Source organism: Sarcophilus harrisii, chromosome 4 (genome assembly GCF_902635505.1).
Source record: "Sarcophilus harrisii chromosome 4, mSarHar1.11, whole genome shotgun sequence".
Taxonomy (NCBI): Eukaryota; Metazoa; Chordata; class Mammalia; order Dasyuromorphia; family Dasyuridae; genus Sarcophilus; species Sarcophilus harrisii.
Genome location: NC_045429.1, coordinates 426,820,333 through 426,841,932, shown reverse-complemented (window position 1 = coordinate 426,841,932; position 21,600 = coordinate 426,820,333). Strand labels below are relative to the sequence as shown.

At 48.2% G+C, this 21,600-nt stretch overlaps 1 protein-coding gene across 4 annotated transcripts; it reads right to left on the bottom strand.

The window, feature by feature from the left end:
- Positions 1–159: 159 nt before the first annotated feature.
- Positions 160–21,357, bottom strand: CGN (cingulin). Of its 4 annotated transcripts, none has more exons than XM_031967535.1 (21): positions 21,183–21,357; positions 13,980–14,963; positions 13,299–13,399; positions 12,780–12,849; positions 12,601–12,699; positions 11,897–12,036; positions 11,662–11,794; positions 11,172–11,384; positions 9,692–9,840; positions 9,337–9,469; positions 8,144–8,350; positions 7,751–7,957; positions 6,197–6,454; positions 5,527–5,697; positions 5,223–5,384; positions 4,074–4,163; positions 3,561–3,644; positions 3,162–3,280; positions 2,588–2,696; positions 2,269–2,432; positions 160–1,592 (listed from the first exon to the last, which is right to left on the bottom strand). In XM_031967535.1, the coding sequence occupies exons 2-21, from the start codon at positions 14,952–14,954 to the stop codon at positions 1,451–1,453; spliced, it is 3,726 nt and encodes a 1,241-aa protein (XP_031823395.1). In that variant the 5' UTR covers positions 14,955–14,963; positions 21,183–21,357; the 3' UTR covers positions 160–1,450. The 4 variants fall into 4 exon arrangements, with proteins under 4 accessions (XP_031823395.1, XP_031823394.1, XP_031823397.1 ...); XM_031967534.1 differs by having other exon boundaries at positions 21,111–21,336; XM_031967537.1 differs by having other exon boundaries at positions 12,601–12,696; positions 21,111–21,336.
- Between the last annotated feature and the right edge of the window lie 243 nt (positions 21,358–21,600).

The following is a 21,600-nucleotide window of genomic DNA, read 5'->3' as shown; positions in this document are numbered from 1 at the left end:
TGCTTCTCAGGCCCCAACTCCCTCCCCTCCCTTGCCTTATCACATAGAGCTGTGAAGTCCATTCCAATCTCAACTTCTAGATGTTAAAAATTCTTAACAGTTAAAAGGGTCTTACTTCATAGGAAAACAATCACACAGGAAGATGAGAGGTTAGCAAGGTTCACAATATAAAGATATATATTTAATTTAAAATAAAATCAGGGAGGAAAAAACTGGAGGGAAAGAGTTATCTGATTTGCCCAACCAACAGAAGTACAAAAATCACAAAGTTACAAGCCATTGATGAGTGTAGTCTTGTTTCCTTCCCCCAGGCTGCCCGGAGATGATTCATGTGGGCTGGGCCTGTCCTAGAAAGCCAAAGGCAGGATGGAAGTCTTTGGTTCCTCCTCCCATTCCATTTTGAAGTCAGAATTCCCAGCTTGAGGCACAGGAGCTAAGCATTCAGAACCAGAGTCCTGAGAAAATAGGGATCCTTGCATCCCCTATTGAGGACAAGAGTAGTTCTGTGGGAAGGCTTCAGTAGAATCATTACACCTGAAGAGGCCCTTTGATCTGTGAATCTTTAAAGGTATTTAGACAGCTGGCAGGGTGCCCTGGCCCCAACCAAATCATAACCACACAGCCACCAATGGAAGCCCTGTGAACATAAGAAGTCCTTCCCACAGCACCACGTTACTCTAGCACAGGCCTTTTTCAGTTCTCCTTTTACCAGGAACCAGGAGACTTATCCATCATTTTGGCCCTAAAAGAGCTTGCCTAGTTTTACCTTTTTTAACCAGCCACTTGGGGAGCAAGGACAAGCACAAAGGCTGAGAGGGGAACATGCTGGCTAGATGAGGAGGTTGAGTTTGGAGGAGAACCACTTCATCTCCTCACCCTAGCTAAGGCACTGAAAGGGAAGTAGCATGCTCTTGGGGAAAGGAGAAGTGGTCCCTTGGAGCTGCTGGCTCAAAGCAGGTAAAGGGAAAAAGGAAGGTCTAGAGGCATGGGGGCACCCCAGTGGCCCCCAGGATTGTGCAAAGAAAAGCAGGCAGGACCACGCCAGCGTGTCCACGGCCCATGATATCTCCCTTCTCCCATACCTCCCTACCCAATTAGAAAAAGGATGGGTAAAGGGATCTCATGGGGAATATGTCCCTGAGCCTTAGGATAAAGAGGCTGAAAAAAATACAAGTTCTATAGTTTAAATCTCTTAATTCTTTCTGCCCCCCTGCCATCTACCCACTCCCATCCAAAATCTATGTTCACATGGAGGAGAGGGGAAGGCAGGGAACGTCCATTCTACAACCCTGCTCTGTCCCATGCTTAGGTTCCCTTACCACCACCCAGGCCCTCCTTCTAGCAGTGTAGTGTTATCTGGGGGACCCAGGGAAAGGGAGCCTAAGGCTAGAGGAGGGAAGGACCTTCTCCCACACCTTGGCCACTAGTCTCCTTGCTGACCAATCGCTGGCTAGCAAGAACTAGTTTGGAGGTTACTCTCAGTGAGCAATGATGCAATGGATGAAGGGTCATAGATATTGTCAAATTCTTCATCTGAGCTCAGTCCATCATGCTTGAGGGATGCCTCAGCTGCTGACCGCGTAGCCTTGCGCCTAGAGGAGAGGGAGAGAGCACTGTAGTCAGGAGAAATGATGAATATGTAGAGTCAAAACCCAATTCCTTAGGCTACGCGAGCCCAGGCAACAACTAGAGCACAAGCACCTTGGGGACGACTGTTTTTTCCCCTTTTTGTCCTTTTTGTATTCCTAATACCTAACACAGTATCTGTACATATTTGGCACTTAATAAATGCTTCTTAAATTGAAAGGGTCTAACTTTTAGAATCTTCTTTCAACTCATCTCAGATCATAAGAATAATAGCTAACATAGGAAAACAGGTTTGCAGAGCACTTTACAAATATTTCATACAATGCTTACAACAGTCCCAGGAGGTTGGTACTCTTAGCCCCATTTTATAGTTGTGAAAATTGAGGTAAACAGAGATTAAGTGACTTGCTAGTAAGAGTTTGAAGCAGAAGTTGACCTCAGTTTTACTGAGCCCAGCTCCAGATGCTCTATTTACTGTACCACCTAGATTCTAGAGACGATCATATTCAGTGGGATCCAACCAGGGACTCATGATACATACAGTCAACCAAGGCCTGAGCTTCCAATAGAGCAACTAAGGATTGCTGATCCCTCCTTACAAGGCCGGCAAGAACCCCGGTGCTGACCAGAGCCTATTTGTCTCCATCGTCACCTTCTCCTCCCCATCCTAATGGAACCTACCGGGAATCCTTTTCCAGGGCCTTAACCCGGGCCTGCAACTGCTCATTGATCTCATGCTGCTCTTCTAGCTCCCGTTGGGCCTTCTTCCTCAAACCATCCAGCCGTTCGATTTCCTCTTCTGCCTCATCGACCTGTCGCTTCAGGGCCTTCACCCGCAGGCTCAGCTAGGGAGAACACATGGGTCACAAGAACATCTGCCACCCTGAAGTGGACCCTTCCTCCTCCTCCTCATCCAACTGATTCAGACTCCCCCCCGCACCCCCCATTTGTCTAGAAAGGAGATATTCACATTTGACCCTTCTACATCCCACATGCATACCTGATCTTTCTGGTCGTTTACATGCTGCCTTTCATCATCAATCTGGATGGAAAGCTCCTTAACTCTCCTTTCCAGTTTTCGGTTTGTGGTCTGCAGAATGGTCTTCTCCCTAAGGGATGAAGGGGATTGCTCATGACTCTGGTTATCACCAGTAAGAGAATTACCCAGCACACCCACACGTACCCACACCCATCCACACACACACATCCCTATTCTCTTCTCCTATAACAGCTTCTCTTGGTCATAAGAGCTAACACTAGACAGAGAAAGCACAGCCAGGGGATCTGGAAAGGTATAAGGGGAATTAGATACCATAGCTTTAGATACGGATGAGACCTTAAGAAACCACTGAAACCAACCCCATCTTTCCACAGATGAAGAAACTGAGGTTTATTGATGAATGCATGTTTACCCAAGGTCATACCAACTGGCTAAGTGTTCTAAGCAATATTCAAACTCAGATTTTCCTGACTCCAAGCCAGGTACTGGCCCATCCAGCTATCTCACTACTTTTTGGCTGGTGGCAACAACAGGCCACAGAAGCAACTCAGGAGGAGCCGATCGTGTTTCCTACCTTTCTTCAGCCTGAAGTCGCTCCTGTAGCTCCTGGTTCTGGGACTCCAGCTGAGAGAGGCTGACATTGGGCTTCTGGAAACCCTCTGAACTGGCCAGTCGGCTTTTCAGATCCTTGTTCTGGGGAAGAAACCAAACTAAATCAGACGTCTTTCTTCCTGCCCTCAGCCAATGGTTGGTTCTCTCATGAACTCATCATCACAGGGCTAGCCATAGGGCCGATGCCATGTAAAATGTTAAAAGGGCTGAGCAGAGTAGATGGCTATGATTGTTCCCCGTGTCTGCCGGCCAGCTCAGGTTTTCAGCACGCATCCTTCCTCACCACAGCCAGATTGTTCCCCATGTCTGCCGGCCAGCTCAGGCTATCAGCACGCATCCTTTCTCACCACAGCCTTCTCACCTGCCTCTCCAGAGAGATCTTGTCACATTCCAGGTCTTGCCGAGTGGATCTCTCCTGCATCAGTTCTCCTCTTAGCTGGTCGATCTGGATTTGGAATTGGAAAGATTCAAGATGGAGAACAAGGAAAGGCAATGGGCCAGAACTCCATTGGTGATGGGGAACCCCGTTTTTCTGCTGCGGCCTTGGAGTGATGGCGGCAGGATGGGAAAAGGCAGAACTAGACAAGTTGATTCATTTAATTAACCTCCCAAAGACTACTAGAAAAACCACAAGTAATTGAAAAGCAACCTTCTACTAAAAAGGGAAGAGTCATGAATTCAAGTTGAGCCGCTGCCAAACACTCCTACTCTTACCCCGCCATCAAGCCTCCTCTCCCAAAGGGGAACTACACCCCCTCCTGGAGCATGAGCACAGACACAACTGGAAAGGCTGGGCCAGCATCCCAAGGGGCAAAGGGGCTTTGCTTTAGGACCAGACATGGGGGGAAATGGGAGGGAGGCCCCGGCCCATCACCTGGTCGCGTCCACGGTTCACTCGATCTGTCAGCAGCTCCACCGTGTTTCTTTCCTCATCCAGCTCTGCCTCCAGGCGGGAGACCTTTTCCTAACAGGGAGATGATGGGTTAACTCCCTGCCTGAATGGGACCTTGGCCAGGCCCTCCCCCACCTATCTACCCCCACCCCAAGCTCTTTCTGTGGCTCAGGAGCACCTGGCCAGAGCCTCCACACTCAGCCTGTGGTGGCCATCGGGAACCATGGGGACAGTGCCCTCTGCTGGACAGGTAAGTGGTCCCAGGAAAGGAAGGGAATGAATCCCGTTCCTTTAGGGAACAACAGGAAGACAAGCTCCCAGGGGCCAGATGGGCAATTAGGCAGGTTAAGCCAAAGGCAAGTCTTTGTTCACATAAGTGCAACTGGGAAAAGCATCAGGAAAGCTCTAAATAGGCCTGGTGAAAAACAGAAACCCAAGCACAAGGTGACAGAGAGGGATCTTCAGGAGCAAAGCCCAGGTATCTTGGGCCAAGAATGGCAGTCGGGAGACCACTGCACTTGTAGGAAGGCCGAGATTTGAAGCCTGGCTCCACTATTGGGAGCTGTGTAACCAGGAGTGAGCCTAAGGCCTCTGAAGCTTAGTTTATTTTGCTTTGGTTCTGTTCTGGACCCAAGATTTCCCTGGTATAGGGAACTCTCTCATAAGAACAGTCTCTCTCCCAAAGTGATCAGGAATTGCTTTGTCATTGATAGTCTTAAGACAGTTATTTGGGGCAATGAGAGGTCCAGTCACTGGGCAAACAGGTCAGTAGGGGGACTGGAATTCGGGTCTTTCTTACTGCCTTCAAGGCCAGCTCTCTTAACTAAGCCACACTGACTTATCATAAAGTGTAAATCACTTCTATAGTGCCTACCTCATAGGGCTGTAGCCCTATTAAAGATTTATTAGATTGTGAGCTCCTCGAGGGCAGGGTATTCCCCAGTGCCTGGAACATAACAGGCAGTTAATAAAAATTTACTGACTCTGATTCTGATTGGTGTAAAAGAAAAAAAAACAAAACCTCTTAGTAAACCTTAACAAAACACTATATAAATGTAGCATTGTTACTACTATAGCAGCACTGAGCCGTGAAGTTAAGCACTTCATCATGCATCCTTCCTCGTGGCTCACCTCTAGGTTCTTGAGTTGCCGGACCTTGTCATCCTGGGAACGTTTTTTGCTTTCCGTCTCTTGCTCCAGCCCCTGTAGTCTCTGGGCCAGCAGGTCCTTGTCTAACAGGGCTGTATCTCGCTCGGCCTGTAACGTTTGCAGGGCCTGGCGCAGCCGTTGAGCCTGAAGGGAAAGAGAGAAAGGGCCTTCAGAAGTAATCTCCAAACCCTGCCAGACACAAGGATTGCAGTAACTGCTACATCTTTCCAGGGATAAACCTTCCAAATCCTTAGCACCTTCTTCTCCCAGCCCCTCATGGCTCTACCTCCTCCTGCAGTTGGCCCAGACCTCCGGCTGCCTTCTCCGCTTCACTGGCCCATTCTTTGGCCTGGCGCTGGGCACCTGCCACATCCCGACGTGCTTTCTCCTTGTATTCTTCCAGCTGGGCTTGGAGCTGCCCCAGGGCTCTCTGTGAATCCTCTCCAATTTTCTCCAGCTGAAAAGTGGAGAAAGAACACAAGCTGGGGTGCCTCCTTCCTTAACAGATGCCCTAATGCTCTGAGGGCCTTGATTCCTAAGGTTCTCTCCAGAGGCCTCCCCTTCACCATGGCATCCCCGGATAACTCCTGTATCCAGAATTGTGCCCCTAATCTAGGCCTTTACTCTCACTTACCAGAATAGACAAGAGGGGCCTTATAAAAAGAATCGAAGGATAATCAAGAAAGCTCTCCTTCACAAAAATGTGTTCCCTGATAGTCTACGAATCCGCCTTTAGAGACCAATTTATTTGAGTGTTTAAAATAGTTTTCATAATAAATATCCTTGTACGAGGGTTTATCAGCTCTTAGGATGCCATTCCTGTACAAGAGAAGGGGTAAAAAAGCCCTCCATTTCCTGGCTACACCCGGGAGAGTGAGGGATAGAATAAAGAGCCTCCCAAAGTGACGGACGGAAGTCGGGGCCTCTAGGCTAAGCTAGGACTCTTGGTCCCTCACCTCCTTGTTCAGTTTCTCTACAGTCTTATCCAACAAACGTTTCTGCTCTTCCAGCTCGGCCTTATTCCGCCGAAGGATTTCCCGTTGCTTCCCTTCCTCCTCAAGGGCCCGGTTTAGCGTCTGTTGCTCCTGCCCCAAGCGGGCAAGACCTCGTTGTGCCTCCTCCAACCGCCCCTCCAGCATCCTCTTTGTCCCAGACAGTAATTCTTCCTCTTCCTGGGATGCATTCAGAGCCTTCTCCAACCGCTGTCTCTCTGCCTGCAGGGAGGACAGGTGGGGGAACATGGGTGGGTGAGTAGGGCCGGTGTGGCAGGAGCAAAGCTTGGATTTAACTTGTCTGGAGATTAAGAGGGTGGGAGACCCAGGAACTCAATGGAATCAGGCCTGGAAGGACCAGGAGGGGAGCTAAGGAACAACAGGTAAGCCCAGGACAGGGAAAGAGGCAAACTGAAGCAAAGAGCACTGGCCTACATGCTGGAACATAGAAATTAAAGGCTCAGATATCAAAATCAAGGCAGAAGTAGAGGCTTTGGGGGGAGAAAATTCGACGTGCCTTAAGAAGGCCATAAATCCTAAGATGACAGGAAAAAATAATGATGATTGTTGGAGGGGATGTGGGAAAACTGGGACATTGATTCATTGTTGGTGGAGTTGTGAACGAATCCAACCATTTTGGAGAGTAGTTTGGAACTATGCTCAAAAAGTTATCAAACTGTGCATACCCTTTGATCCAGCAGTGTTACTACTGGGATTATATCCCAAAGAGATTATAAAGAAGGGAAAGGGACCTGTATGTGCACGGATGTTTGTGGCAGCCCTTTTTGTAGTGGCTAGAAACTGGAAACTGAATGGATGTCCATCAGTTGTAGAATGGCTGAATAAATTGTGGTATATGAAAATTATGGAATATTACTGTTCTGTAAGAAATGACCAACAGGATGATTTCAGAAAGGCTTGGAGAGACTTACACGAACTGATGCTAAGTGAAATGAGCAGGACCAGGAGATCATTATATACTTCAACAACAATACTAGATGATGACCAGTTCTGATGGATCAGGCCATCCTCAGCAACGAGATCAACAAATCATTTCTAATGGAGCAGTAATGAACTGAACTAGCTATACCAGAAAAAGAACTCTGGGAGATGACTAAAAACCATTACATTGAATTCCCAATCCCTATATTTATGCACACCTGCATCTTTGATTTCCTTCACAAGCTAATTGTACAATAATTCAGAGTCTGATTCTTTTTGTACAGCAAAATAATGTTTTGTCATGTATACTTATTGTGTATCTAAGTTATATTTTAATATATTTAACATCTACTGGTCATCCTGCCATTTAGGGGAGGGGTAAGAGGTGAAAAATTGGAACAAGAGGTTTGGCAATTGTTAATGCTGTAAAGTTACCCATGTATATATCCTGTAAATAAAAGGCTATTAAATAAAAAAAAAGAAGGCCATAAATCATGTTATCCAATAGGTAAGGAGAATTGAAGCTCACAGAGTAATAGAAAGGGCAGGGGGGAAAGCTGAGCAGCACAGACTGACCTCCAGCCGCTGCACCTTGTCCCGAAGTCTGGCCTCCACAGCTTCCCCACCCTCGGCCAAGCTCCGGGCCTCCTTCAGCTGCTGTTCCAGGCCCAAGATACGCCTTCGGAACTCATCATTCTCCTCTTGGGTTTCGCGTAGCGTGGACTCCACTGCCGCCCGCCGCTGTCCCATCATGGCTGCCTCTGCTTCAGCCACGGCCTTGGCCTGGGGAGGAATAGAGGCAGCTCAGAGACTGCCCCAACCCAGATGGACACACGGAGATGGACATTGTTCCCAGGAACCCCACGGCCCCAGAAATATATGCCCGCAAGCACATGACTCCTCCTGAGGCTGCAGGGTCTTCCAGATCCCACAGCCCCTCTCCTCCAGCCCCCCTCCCGCTCCCCTTACCTTGGCAGTCTCTTCATAGTCCTGCCGAAGCTGCTGAAGGGTCTTATGCAGCTGTAGCTGCTGCTGCTCGACCCCCTTTCCCCGTTCAGCTTCTTCTCTGAGAATTGCTAGTTCTTGTTCTAGTTCCCGTTCCCGACTCCTGCCAACGGCTTCCTGACTTTGATGATCCCGCAGGTCCTGAAGTTCCTCCTGTGCCCGCTGCAGTTCCTGGGAGGACAAGAATATGAGATGCTGAGGATTTGGGGCTGGAAGGGTCCCTTAAAAGGTCCCTTAATCGCCAGGTAGGTACCTAAAAAAACAGAGGAACACTAGAGGGGGAACCTAGGATCCAAACAAATATGGCCCCTGGGTAGTGCTACAATACAAAATTCCCTTTTATTGTCAATTAACCAACAAGTATTTGACAGCTATATTGTTGATAAGTTCCCTGAAGACAGGGAACTGCCTCCAGAGAATCTAGTTTCATTACTAGTACTTGACAATTATTTATTGAGTGGCTGATGTGGTCTGCGCTGTGCCAGACAACACAGGGGAATCAAAAGGAGTAAAGCACAGATTCCTGTTCTCTAGTAATTTGCCGATAAATGGCTCCAGATAACCCTGTGTTGAGTAGAATACTATTATCTGAAAGTTCCATTTCACAGAATGAAGATAATCCTGAGGAAGGCTTCGTGGAGGAGGTGACATTCAGGATGGGTCTTAGAAGAGGGACAGGATTAGCTGGATGGAGGATAAGGAGATGATGCTAGACAAGAAGAATTCATAACTGACAAGAGAGTTTGGTGCAGTGGCTAGAGATGGCCAAGGGTCAGGAATCCTCGGACCTTGAATCTTGGGTTCAGTTCCTGCCCCTGACACATACAGATGCCTGACTCAAGCCAAGTCACAAACTCTTGGTGTCTCAGGCAGTTCTGAGTTCCAGATCTAAACTTATATCCATTGCATGAATGAAATCATAAGGCTGAATCAAAAAGAAAAGTGATAAACAGTAAAAAGACCAATTCAGTTAGATCCTAGGATTCATGCAGAAATGCAATGAAAAAGGGAAAGTCGGATATATCCAATGGATACAGAGGGAAAAGAACCTTCACTATGCGTCAGAGAAAACCTGAAGCCAGTTAGCTGCTGGGATGAGTGGATATCCTAAGGACTCATCATCTCTGGTTTTTTATGCTCCTGTTCCCGTCTGGTACCTTTTTGAGGCTTTCCACCTGGCGACTATCACCAGCACTGGCTCGGGCCAGCTCTAGATCCTTCTGCAGGGCCCCGATCTGTTCCCGGAGTTCTTCCTCCAGATCCTCTTTCTCCAGGCGAAGCTGTAACAACCTATATCCCAGAAGGAGGAAATGGAATGAAAAAGGAGGTACTTTGGCTCTCCCACCAGGGAGACAAAGGCTCCCTCCCTCTCCCTTCTATTAGCATTCCAAATGCCTTCCCACAGAATCTGGGGCCAAGGCTCCTGGGTGGGGAAAAGGCAATGGGGATTTTATTTTTGGAACCCCGGTAGAAATGTCAACCAGGCAATTGCAAGTCAGGGGTGTAACTCACTCCTGCTTGGTTCCACGAAGCTCTTCTTTGTTTTTCTGGAACATGCCTTGCCAGTGCCCGGTCTCCTCAGCACTCTCTTGGAGTTCTCGCTCTAGGCCCCGTATGAGGGCTGACACTTTCTGCCTTTCTGCCTCCAGGGTGGCCTGATCCTGGCAGAAGTTAGAAAGAGGGGACAGAAAGCTGAGTCCCAAAGAAGCTCTGTTCGGTGCAGGAGGGAGGCAGGGAAGATAGTGCCGAGGTTCTTTCTATACTGGTACTCTCTGCTGTAACACCAGACCTTCAAGAGGATGTCCTTTCCTTCCAATCATCTTCCACTCCTTCCAAATCCTGTTTAAAAATTGGCTTCTCCAGGAAGTTTCCTCCATTTAACATTCCTTCACAAAAGTGGTTGCTGCCATCACAGAATACTCTACATTTTAATAACTATTATCTGTTTCTTGACCACTGTTTGGTCCCTTATCCTGAAAGGCCAATTCTAAAAACCTGCCAAAGAGTTGAGAACAGGCTCCTCAGGCTCATTGTCCCTTGGTGTTTCCCAAAATCTCAGGTGCTATGTTATTTTGTATATATTTTTAGCATCAGTGGCCTTCTCTGCACCTACAAGTAGGAGCAAATACCTTCTATTTTTTTCCCTATGCTCTCGGGAGACAGCCCAGAAAGACAAACCCAGCTTAGAGCATCATTCCTCCCAGAAGCTTGTACATTTGAACAGGGATTTCTGGATAACCCTAGTGAGTAGGAAAAGGCTTGAGATCAATGGGATCTTCCCAATATGCACCTGAAGATACCTCCTGGAAACAGGCAGTCACCTGCATGTGAGGTTGGCCACTGTGAATTGTCTCTTTTGAGGTTGAGAGGTCAGGAAAAACAAGGGCAGTATCATCTCTCTTCCTCAGGATCATTCCCCATGGATGCCTGGCAATAGCAGACCCTATCAATAGTGTTTATTTGTTCTTCAAATTAACCAAGTTTTATCTGTTTTATTTGTTTTTCATAAAATCAGCTCCTAGTTTTAGTTGTTATTTCAATGGTTTCCTTACTTTCAATTTTATTTATCTCTCCTTTGATTTTTCAGGATTTCCAGGTGTTTAATTGGGGATTTTTATTGTTTTTATAATTTTTTAAAGTTGCATGCCCATTTCATTGATTTGCTCTTTCTCTACTTTAATGATATAAACAATTAGAGATATAAATTTCCCCACAAGTGCTGCTTTGGCAGAATCCCATAAAATCTGACATAGTTTCACTGTTGTCCTCCTCTTTAATGAAACTGTTGACTGTTTCTAAGATTTGTTCTTTGACCCACTCATTCTTTAGGATTATTTTGTTTTGTTGATTTATTAACAAGTGACAAGACCAGGGACTCGAGCGACACCCAAGTTTCTTTCACTTCTAGTTCTCCCTATGGGATACTGTGACTCTGAACACAAAATCCAAAAATCCCTTTCTCCCTGTAACCAACCACAGCCATCCCACATACTTGGGAGGCATCCTTCATACTCCGGCGCAGCTGCTCCACGTCCTGTTGGCACTGCTGCCGGACCCGTTCCACCTCCTGGTCCCGAGAGGCCACCTCTTCCTTCAGCACCCCCTTCAGGGCCGTCAGTTCGCGCTCCCGCTGCCGGAGCTGTTCCTCTTGCCGCTGCTTCCCCTCCAGTACTTCCTCTAGTAACTCCCTGGTCTCCAGCAGGTCCTGAGTCGCATCAGACAAGGGACTGTTCTTAGGAGTCAGGAACTGAACTTCTCCATTTCCCCATCACTTTTTAGTTAGTGTAGAGAACCATTCTCCAAGGGTCTCCTTTCTGAAGCTTGCAGAGCAAGGGGCCCCCAACTTTTAAAGATTCATCATTGGCCTCTGGAACCAAGCCACAGATGGCTGGTCTCTGCAGCCCAGTCCCTCTTCCCAAGTGAACCCTGTTTGGGGCAGCCCTGAAGATAGGGGTTAAGGAGCCATCCCTCCTTCCCTCTACCTTCAGCAGGGCCTCCTTCCCAGTCTCGGAGGTCTGTTCCTGCTTTAGCCTGTCTTGCACGTCTTTCAGCTGGTCCTCAAGCCCGTGCCGTAGCCGTTCACCCTGATCCAGCAGGAGCTTCATGTCCTGGAGCCTGGCAGCAAAGGCAGCAAACCATCAGTCCCCCTTCCAGACAATCCCTGGGCCGATGAGAAGAGCCCTAGGCCCCCTCCCGCCTTCCCCGGGTCCTACTCACTCCTGGGCACTACGCTGCGTCTCTGCCTTCTTCCTTTCCAGTCTCTCCTGCAGCCGCAGACACTCCTCCACCTTCTCCTCCAGCTGCCGTTCCAGCCCGAGTCGGGAGGGCTCCCGAGAGAGCTCCAGCTTCTGTCGTTTCTGGAAGAAGAGAGGACGGGGACGGAGGGGGACCCTCCAGGGAGATGGGGTGGAAACAGGATCAGCTGCCATGATTCCTCCCTCATTTTTTGGCTTGTTAGCAATTCAAAGGAACAGAGAGTTGTTGGGGTTTAAACCTTTTCTCCTCTTCTGCTTCTAATGACATAAGAGCTCCCTTCTGCTGTTCCAAGAACACCAATCACTTCATTTTCCTCATTTTTCTTTCCTTTTCCCCCTCCCAAATTATTTCTAGCCAGCAGAGCTAGGTGGTGCTATTGAGCACAAAGCAATGGTCATGAAGTCAGGAAGACCTAAGTTTAAAACCTACACCAGCCACTTAGTAGCTGTGGAACCCAAGGAAAGTAATTTTCTGTCTGCCTCAGGTTCCTCAACTGTAAAATGGATGGTAACGGCACCTTTCTCTTGGGATCACATCCTGCCTTGCGAGGGATAATAATAGCACCTACTCGTAAGAATTAAATTAAAAACAGGACATAATGCAAAGTGCTTTGGAAACCCGAATGTGCTATAGAAAGATTACCTACACGTAGCCTGTTCACTCACCTTTACCTCCTCATCCAGCTTTTGCTGCAGCTCATCTACCTTCTGAACCAGCCCACGATGTACGGCCACAGACTGTGACACATTGGGAGGGTTTACCTGCTAGGGACAGGGAGGAAAGATAACTCTCATTTCAAACCCCATGGCCCGTCTTCGTGTTTTTACCCTAAGGTACCACTCACCGCTAGGGCCTGCATCTGTTCCAAAACCAGGCTGACCTTCCTCTTCACAGATGCTTCACTTTCTGAACTCCTGTGGGAGAGGTACAAAGTAAGGGGCTGAAAGAAAGAAGTAGTCAAGAATGAGCAAAAGAAAGGTGGAGGGAAGGAGAGGGAGATGGAGGAGGAGAGGGGAAGGCAGAGACAGAGAAAGAGAAAGACAGCAACAGAGGCAGAGACAAAGAAGGGAGAAAAAGAGTGACAGAGACACAGAGAAGCAGAGAGAAGAGAGCAACAGACAGAGACAGACAGAGAGACAGGCAGAAAAACAGAAAGAAAAAGACAAAGTGACAGACACAGGCAAAAAGAGACAGAGAAAGAAGGGAGAAAAAGTGACAGAGACACAGAGAAGCAGAGAGAAGAGAGCAACAGAGACAGAGAGAGGCAGAAAAAGACAGAGAGGGTGAGAGCGCACCCCCTTCCCTCCTGCCCCAGGACTCTGGTCTCTGCTCCACCTTTGGTAACTCTCTCCCTTAAACTTACCCTTCTCGTAGGATACTATAGATGGTCGCTTTAGCATGATCAGCACTGCCAGGGGTCGTGGCTTCCTGCTGGTCCCTCAAAAGGTCTGGGGTTGACTTGAACTGTAAAGACCAAGCAGAGCAAGACAGAGGAGTCACGGAAGGAGAGATACAAGGTGGCAGGGACAGAGAGGAGGAAGGTGGGAGCCCTGCTGAACAGGGATAGAAAGCAGATAAGCCAGCTTAGATTTAAGATAATGAAGGATTGCTACTGGGAATTTGAGGAAGAGGCTTGAAGAGGAATGTCTGGACATGCTATGCTTGCTTGCTATGTTTTTTCCTAACCCAAGGTAAACTATTTATGGATGAGTAAAATATTTAAATTCTCTACTGTGGACAGACTGCTTGGCTTTCTAAAGGCTTGATAAAAATGCTCTTAGTAGAGGAGCAGGGATGGGAGGTCAGAAAGAAGGAGCCAGGGGTATAGATGGACTAGAATTCAGGGATAAAGGAGGCAGAGTAATAGGAAGGTTTTAAATGTTTCCAGGAGGATCCCTGATAGTAAAAGTTTTAAGGACATGAAACTGAGAAACCCTGTTCCCTAACTGTAACACTAGATAAACGGTTACTCCTAGTATTCTGGCTTGATGGGGGAACCTGGGAGAAGCTGAGGGTTAGGTGGTGACAGGCTGGGGAACCTCACCTGTATTAGGGAAGGGTCCCGGGCCCTCCCTCGTGGCTCCTCAAAGCTCTGCAATACCCATTCTTGGGTCTGTCGGGATCGGCTGATGACATTTGTTGGGGCTTGACCCTGATTTGGACCACTCATCATACTGGGTGGCTTCGAGTTAGGGGAGGAGGAGTTGCTGAAGTTCCGATCCTGGTCCCGATTCCGATCCTGGTCCCGATTCCGATCCTGGTCCCGGTTCCGGTCCTGGTCCCGGTTCCGGTCCCGGTCCTGGTTCCGGTCCCGGTCCTGGTTCCGGTCCCGGTCCCGTTCCTCTGCTGTATCTCGAGGTGCATGACTATCCAGGCTCTGACTCCGCTTTCGGTGTTCAGTGGACAGTCGAACACGGTGGCCAGTCCGGCCCCTCGTTTGGGAGCCTCGGCTGTCAAACTTGTTAATAAGCGAATCCACGGAGGAGAGGGGCGCTGTGTCAATGGCACTCCCAGGGGGGCCGTCCGGAGAGGTTAGTTCTAGCAGGCTGCCAGTCAGGACACCTGGGCCCGCAGGAGCCGAATCCAGCAGGGAGGCGTGGGAACGGGAGCGCTGGAGCTTGTTCTTCTGCTCGGCTCCAGGCTCCTCATCAGAGGTGCTGCCCTGGGAATAGGAGCCAAAAAACCTCCGCGGCGAGCCATAGGGATTCTCGGGGAGCTCCGAGTCTGAGCTCAGCGAGTCAGGGGCTCCCCTGCTGCCGTTCCCCTTGATCTGTACCCCAAAGGAGTCGCCGCCCTTCTCCCCGCTGTTGAGCACCACAAAGGGCTGTCCGGCAATGCCCTGCACCCGCACTGCCACACCGTAAGAACTAGCTCTGGAGTCCTTGGCGGGGCGACGACCACCCCGGCGGAAGGTGGCTGCCGGGGGGTTATCAGCTGACTCTGTAATGAATCGGATCTGCACACCATGGTCCACTGGCGCCCGGGGCTCGGCGACGGCTGTTGCCCGCTCCATGTACATGAGGGGATCCTGGAGTACAGAAAACAGATCAACCCTAAATCAACAAAAGCATCCCGGTTTTCTGCCTTGGGTTTGTCCTGAGCCAGAAGAACTGAAAACGAAACTCGGACGTCTTCATCTTTTCATCCCCCCCCATGCCCTAATATGAGTTTTAACTTTAGCTCTAATGTCTCTTTAGCCACCAATAGCTGGGTTATGGAGGAGCAGCACAGTACAATGAACAGAAAAAGTGAGGGGCAGCTAGTTGGTTTAGTGGATACAGCACCAGCCCTGAAGTCAGGAGGACTCGAGTTCAAATCTGGTCTCAGACACTTAACACTTCTTAGCTGTGTGACCCTGGGCAAGTCACTTAACCCCAATGGTCTCAGCAAAAAAAAAAAAAAAAAAAAAAAAAGAAAGAAAGAAAAAGAAAAAGTAAGGTAGACTCAGATTGAAGTCCCACTTATGTCAGAATACATTTTCACTTTGCAAAGTCACTTAACCTCCAAGCAACTTCCTAAGACTTTATGTTACAGAAAAGTTCCTTTCACCAAAGAATCCAAAGTCCAGTTCCTATCTCTTAAGGGAAGCATGTCAGCTATCTGCTTCTGGTACAGCCACTGAATCCGAGAAGGAAAAGCTGTAAAACTAAGCTTGCTTCTTTCCTAAAGTATTCTCAACCTAGATGAAGGCCTTCTTCCCCAACAGCAGGTCTGACACCTCATTTGGCAGGCCTGGCTAGCCATCTCTGAGGACTATATTTAGACAGGAATTCATTCAATCAACTAACATCTACTTATCGAACACATAGCGTACAAAGAACTGTGCTAATAAGAGCTTTTAGAGTTCTTTAAAGTTTTACAAAGGACTGTATGCATATTCATGCTTAGAAAGCCCGGGCACCAGCCTGGTTACACAAGTGATTTTCAGAGGTAGGATCAGCATGGAGGTCTCTCTGCAGACTTCCGAGATCCACCAAGGCCGCCTTTCCAGCAGATCCCTCCAAGAGCCACTGCGAGAGATACCATTTATATACAATGACCACAGTGCAAGAGAGACTCATGGTGGGGTCCCCAGCAGGCAAACAAATCGGGAGTTAAGATGTCCACTCCCCGGGACTGAGAGTGATCCCTTCTTTCCTTTAAGGCAGTAAGAGGAACATTCCTGGTATGTGCTGGCAGAGGGAGTCTGGGGGAGGGAGACAAGGAAGGGAGTTTCTTTTCTAGGTATACAAAGAAATCCAGCTCTTCCAGCTCTTATGTTAATCTCCACCATGGACCGGGACCAAGCTGGAGGAGAGGCACCAGACCCAAATGCAAAAACAAACACCCATTAAACTCTCCTAGCTCGGAACCCAGCTCGGGGAGACTTGGCACTTCCCAAACTCATGTCAGGAGCCTTCGGAATAGGGTGGGGTCAAAGCTCGGTCAGAGAAAGTGAGGAGGGAGCTCAGCTCCAGAAAGGAATTAGGGTAAGAACAGCCTGAAAATGGAAGAAAGGGAGTCTCCTCCACTTCTGCTAGTCTAACAAACTTAGGTTTGAGGGCAAACTCAAACTAGGGGGAAAATTTAAAAACACCATTGATTTATCCCATTACTAACCAGGCTAATGACTTGGGCTAGCCAACCAAATTCAAGCTGGGCGAAGTTAAGTAGCCAGAAGAAACTCTAGAGGAACCACCCACAGTAACTTTCAAGTCAAGTCAAGAAGCATTTATTAAGTACTTGCTGTATACTAGTGATTACTATCTATGCTACTTGCTGGGAATACAAAGGCAGAAGCACAGTCCTTGCCCAAAAAGAGATTATAGATGAATGGAAGCCACTACAGAGAAATAACTATGTGCATAAATAATGGCAGTTAGCTGACAAGCAGATAGCCTGCAGTCAGAAAGGCCCATTCAAATCCAGCCTCAATTACAACCTGTGTGACCCTGGGCAGGTGACTTTACACGTGCCTCAGTTTATCTGTAAAATGAGCTAGAGAAGGAAATGGCAAACCACTACAGTATCTTTGCCAAAAAAACCCTTAAATGGGGTCACAAAAAGCCAGACACAAGTGAAACAATTCATTAATAAACCAACATTGAAGAGATGGAAAGCATAAATTGGAAGTATCTCAGGGGGAAGGATCAGCAGTGAGAGGGATGGGGAAGATGTCCTGCAGTAGGTAGAATCTGAGTCATGGCACGAAGATAGTTAGGAGGTGGAGGCGAGCGCATCCTAGGCATGGGATGAGAGCCCATGAAAAGGCGAAGCATCCGGAATGAGGTTTGTGTCCAGGGCAAGATGGCCCGTGCTGCCAGATCAGAGACTACATGGAAGGAAATACTGTAAGACCGTAGGGGACCAAGTTGGAAAGGGCTTTGAAAAGCAAACAAGATTTTGAATTTGATCATGGAGGTAACAGAGCCACGGGAGTTTACTGAATACGGGGGTGGGATGACACTGTCAGATCATGTTGGCAGCTGCATGGAGAGTGGACTGGAGGCTGGGAGGGCAATCAGAAGGCTACTGAATGGTGCATGTGTGAAGTGCTGAGGGCTCCCATTAGGGCAGCAGTGATGTCAGACAAGAGGCAATAGCTACAAGAGCTCCCAAAGACAGAACAGATAGGACTCAAACTGGACATTTAGGGTGGGTGAGAGCAAAGAGCTGAGGATGCTCTCATTTGGCTGGCAAGAGGGTGGTGCTTCTCCACAGTAAAAGTGGGAAGGAGGGGAGGATTTGAAGGGCTGAGGCTACTGAATTCAGTTTTCCTAGCTTGGTCTCACTGCTCCTCTCATTCCCATCTTTGGATCTAGCAGAAGCAAACTCTACCTATACTTCTGGGTCTCAAAAAATGACTTGACTTATTAGGGCTGCCCGACATTAATAAGGCAGCTACCAATCGCCCAGATTCAAGTCAGTACCTTCCTGGCCTGGGCAAGAAAAGGTGGCCACCCAACCTTCTGGGAGGAAATAACGAGCTCGTCCCCTCCGTTTCAGTCATCTGGTCTCATGGCCTGTAATCATCTGATTGTCAGTCAGGGGACAGGAGGATTGGAGGGATAGTTCAGAGGAGGTCAGAAAGAAAGGCTTTAAATCATTCAAGGTGGAAAACCCGAAACCTACACGCCTACTGTTACACAGCCATGAGGGTGGAGCCACTGAAGACCAGGGCAGACTCTGGGGCCTTGTGCAATCCCCCAGCGCCAGTAAACAGTACCTCGACCCATAACATGGAAGCCAGGTGCTTCCCCAGCCCAGATCCCAACCTAAATCCTTCCTTTGCTTAGACTTTTTGAAGACAAAAGGCCTCTCCTCATCAGCCGCATACTCTCCAGGAACAAGTCTCAAAGTCAATCTCACCTCTGTCATTCCTGCTTACAAGGAAGGGGAACAAATGAAACTGCTTTAGACTACTTCCATAGTTACTCATTAGCTTGCCCTGCCCCAGTTCTTTCACCCCAGCCCAGTGGCAGGAGTCCAGCACCCACGGAGGGAGTGACAGTGTCCCTGGACTCTAGGTAGGAAGGCCTGGTTTACAGGAAAATTAAAGGTAAGGCTGGATCCCCCAGGGAGCAAGCTTCTGGGTCTTATGGATACAGAGATTGAGATGTCAAAGAATGATAGGTGTCTGATTCTGACCTTTTTGCTCACCCTTGGGACATAGAAGCCATGGGGTCATGAAGATTCCTCATATTTAGGCCAAGTGCCAAAACCATAAAATGTGAGTGGCCTGTGGCAGAACGATGAGAAAATGCTGAAACTGGAGAGCCAGGCTAGAATTGCTTGGCCACTAGGTAAGAAAAAAAAAACAAAAAAAAAACACAATGAGGAACTGGGCCCCTGCAAACTTGATGAACTGGTTTGGAAAACAAGATAAAGGGGGAGGGACATGGGGAATACATAGGAAACTGGGGAAGCAAAAGAGAGAAAGTCCAGACAATATGCAGAGTAAGGGGGGAAGGACCCTGGGCAAACGCTCTGTCTAGCTGGCATATAAGGCAGGAAGTAAGGAGAGTAAGGCCAGAAAGGGTCAAGACAGAAGAATTTAGTATGACAGTATTTGACAAGAGATCGATTCCCTTCCCAAATCTTTTTATATGACCCTAAGTTGCCTTCCTACTCCATTAGTGAGCTGGGCAGAATTCTTTTTGGCAGAATCACAGAATTGTTTAATTTCCAGCTGGAAGAGCCTTTAAAAATCTTCTAATCCAATTACTCCTATTTTACAGATAAGGTAACCAAGGCCAGGGACATAAAATGATTTCTCCAAGATCATATAAATATCAAGTAGCAAGAATGAGATTCTGATTCAGAATCTGGATTGTCCTGAGTCATTTTTCCCCCTCTAATCCTAGTCAAGGATGTTATAAGAGTGTTCAGGCCAGAAAACAGAGAAGGTAGACATAAACCTGCCAGGTAATTCTCTGGACCACAGACATCACCAGGATCCATGGTGAAATAGAAGAAGCAGGAGTGTTGGCAGCTTGACTCCAAAATAGCGGTTACTAATTACTTTCAAATTAAAGCAACTTTCCTGAGGCAAGGCATCAAAGCAACCAAGCTGAGGCTGGATCTGAGTTTTCTTGTTCATCACTCCATAAAATTAAACTTGGGATTCTTTAGCAGCTTAGCAGAGATATTAGATTTCTCTTATCCTCACAATTAATGATTATTAAACTCCTGAATGTTTTTCAGCTTTATCAGTGTATAATCTATCCAACCAAACAGCACAATTAGATAAATATTGATGCTTGAGACCAGGAATCTCAGAAATGAGGGACTGTAAATACTTCTTGCAAATTACAGGGTAGGGCAATCGGTATCCTAATACCAAGTTTTACCTAGCAGATGAACCTAGAAACAACAAAGACAGTAAGAAAGGGAAAAAATCTTCAACCTCTGCCATAAAGATCACACACTGGAGGCCATCTAATAGGTGTTCACCCTCACATGTGTTCCCAGGGAAAACTCCTCCCAAAAGGAACAGCCCTGGATCTAGAGTCAAAAGAGCTGAATTTGAATTCTGGTTCTGCCACCTTTGTGGCAGTTTCCTCATCTGTAAAAGGAAGGGTTACACTAGATCAAAGGTTTTTACTCATTTTGCCTCATGGCTGGTTTTTAGCAATTTAGTGAAACTCATGGACCATTTTTCAGAACCAGTGTTTTTTTTAAAAGCATAGGAAAAATACATAGATTACAAAGGAAATCAATCAATATTAAAATACAATTATCAATGTTTTTTAAGTTCCCAGACCCTCTAAGAAGAATCCCTGGACCAGGAAATCTCAAATGTCAAATCTAGAACTAATTCTATGATCTATAAAATGATCTAGGCTGCTCTGTGGTATACCTCCCAGAGATTGCAGGAAAACAAAGGTGAGGAAGATTTGGACAGATCAGAATGGAAAGGGGCAAAACTAGGGATTTTAGTATGATAGTGGTATTGCTTCCCTTTCTGACATCCCTTAATAGGACCCTAACTTGCCTTCCTATTCTACTAGTGACCTTGACAACATCCCTTCTGACTGAAGGAATCCCAAAAATCACTGAATTTTCAGCTAGAAGAGTCCAATCATCTTTAATTTACAGATGAGGAAACTTAAGACAGAAACTCAAAATCTTAAACGGCTTTATTCCCAGATAGAGACAGGAGACAAAAAGGGTATCATTCCCTCGTTTGATGTCTCAGGGTCCCCTATTTGCATCTATGTAGATGGAATAGATTTCTGAGTGGCCGGGAGAGGGGGAAATAGCTGAGCCATCGCACCGGAAAGAGGGAAGAACGAACCAGCAGCCACGTCCAGGGGAAAGGCTGTGGCCAATTCTGCCCGGAGGTTGGGAGCAGGACTGCAGAGACGGAGCTGTCTTCAGGTCCTCTCCATTCTAAATTCCCGTCTTCGTTTTTGAATCCCCAGAGTTCCTCTATCAGCTGCCAAAGTCAAGAGAAATCTAGTCCCTAGGAGACTCCTCCATGCCCGAGGCAAATCCTGCCCCCCGGGCGCCCTTACCTGGCACCTGCCCAAGGCCCTGCCGGGTCACCTCGCGCAGGGGTGTCTAGTTGGAAAAGGCCCTCCAATTAGTTGCATTTCCCCAGGTTCCAGCTCGGAACCTTAGCCCCAGCGAATAACATCGCCAGCGCACCTGCCCAGCCCTTGCCCAGTCCTCCCCAACCTGCCTTCCTCCGCACCTGAGTGTCCCCCGGAGGGATGGGATCAGATTACCGCTGCTGCCCGCTTCTGGGCTCTCCCTGGTCACTCACCTCCGGCCCTGCCCGGCCTGGCTCTGATCGTCTGCTGGGCGCTTTCGCTCCGGCTGGCCTGGGCTGGCCTGGCCTGGGCTGGGCTGGGGCTGGGGCTGGGCTGCAGGATGGCACGCGCGGCTCCGCTGCTCTCCCCCTTCTTCCTCCCTCCCTCCACCCCCCTCCCCTACCTCTCCAACCTGTTACTCCCTTCCCCCGAACTCCGCCCCTTCCCCGCCTCCATTGGCCCATCACCGCCCCGCCCCGCCCCGCGCTTCCGAGGATTGGCCCGTGAATCCCACGCTAGGCGGACCTGCAGTAGACCTGGAATGATACCCGGGGTCTGGTATGGGGGTCGGAGAGGGAGGGCGGGGGAGGTCACGTGGTGCCAGACGGTTAGGAAAGGGGAGGGGGTGGTGCGGCTAGTTACTAGGAGGCC

Coding starts and splice junctions, on each gene's coding strand:
- CGN (XM_031967535.1), bottom strand. CDS start 14,954: ATGTACATGGAGCGGGCAACAGCCGTCGCCGAGCCCCGGGCGCCAGTG. Junction 12,700..12,779: donor AACAGATGCAGGCCCTAGCG/GTGAGTGGTACC, acceptor CCCTGTCCCTAG/CAGGTAAACCCTCCCAATGT. Junction 1,593..2,268: donor GCCCTGGAAAAGGATTCCCG/GTAGGTTCCATT, acceptor CCTCTCCTCTAG/GCGCAAGGCTACGCGGTCAG.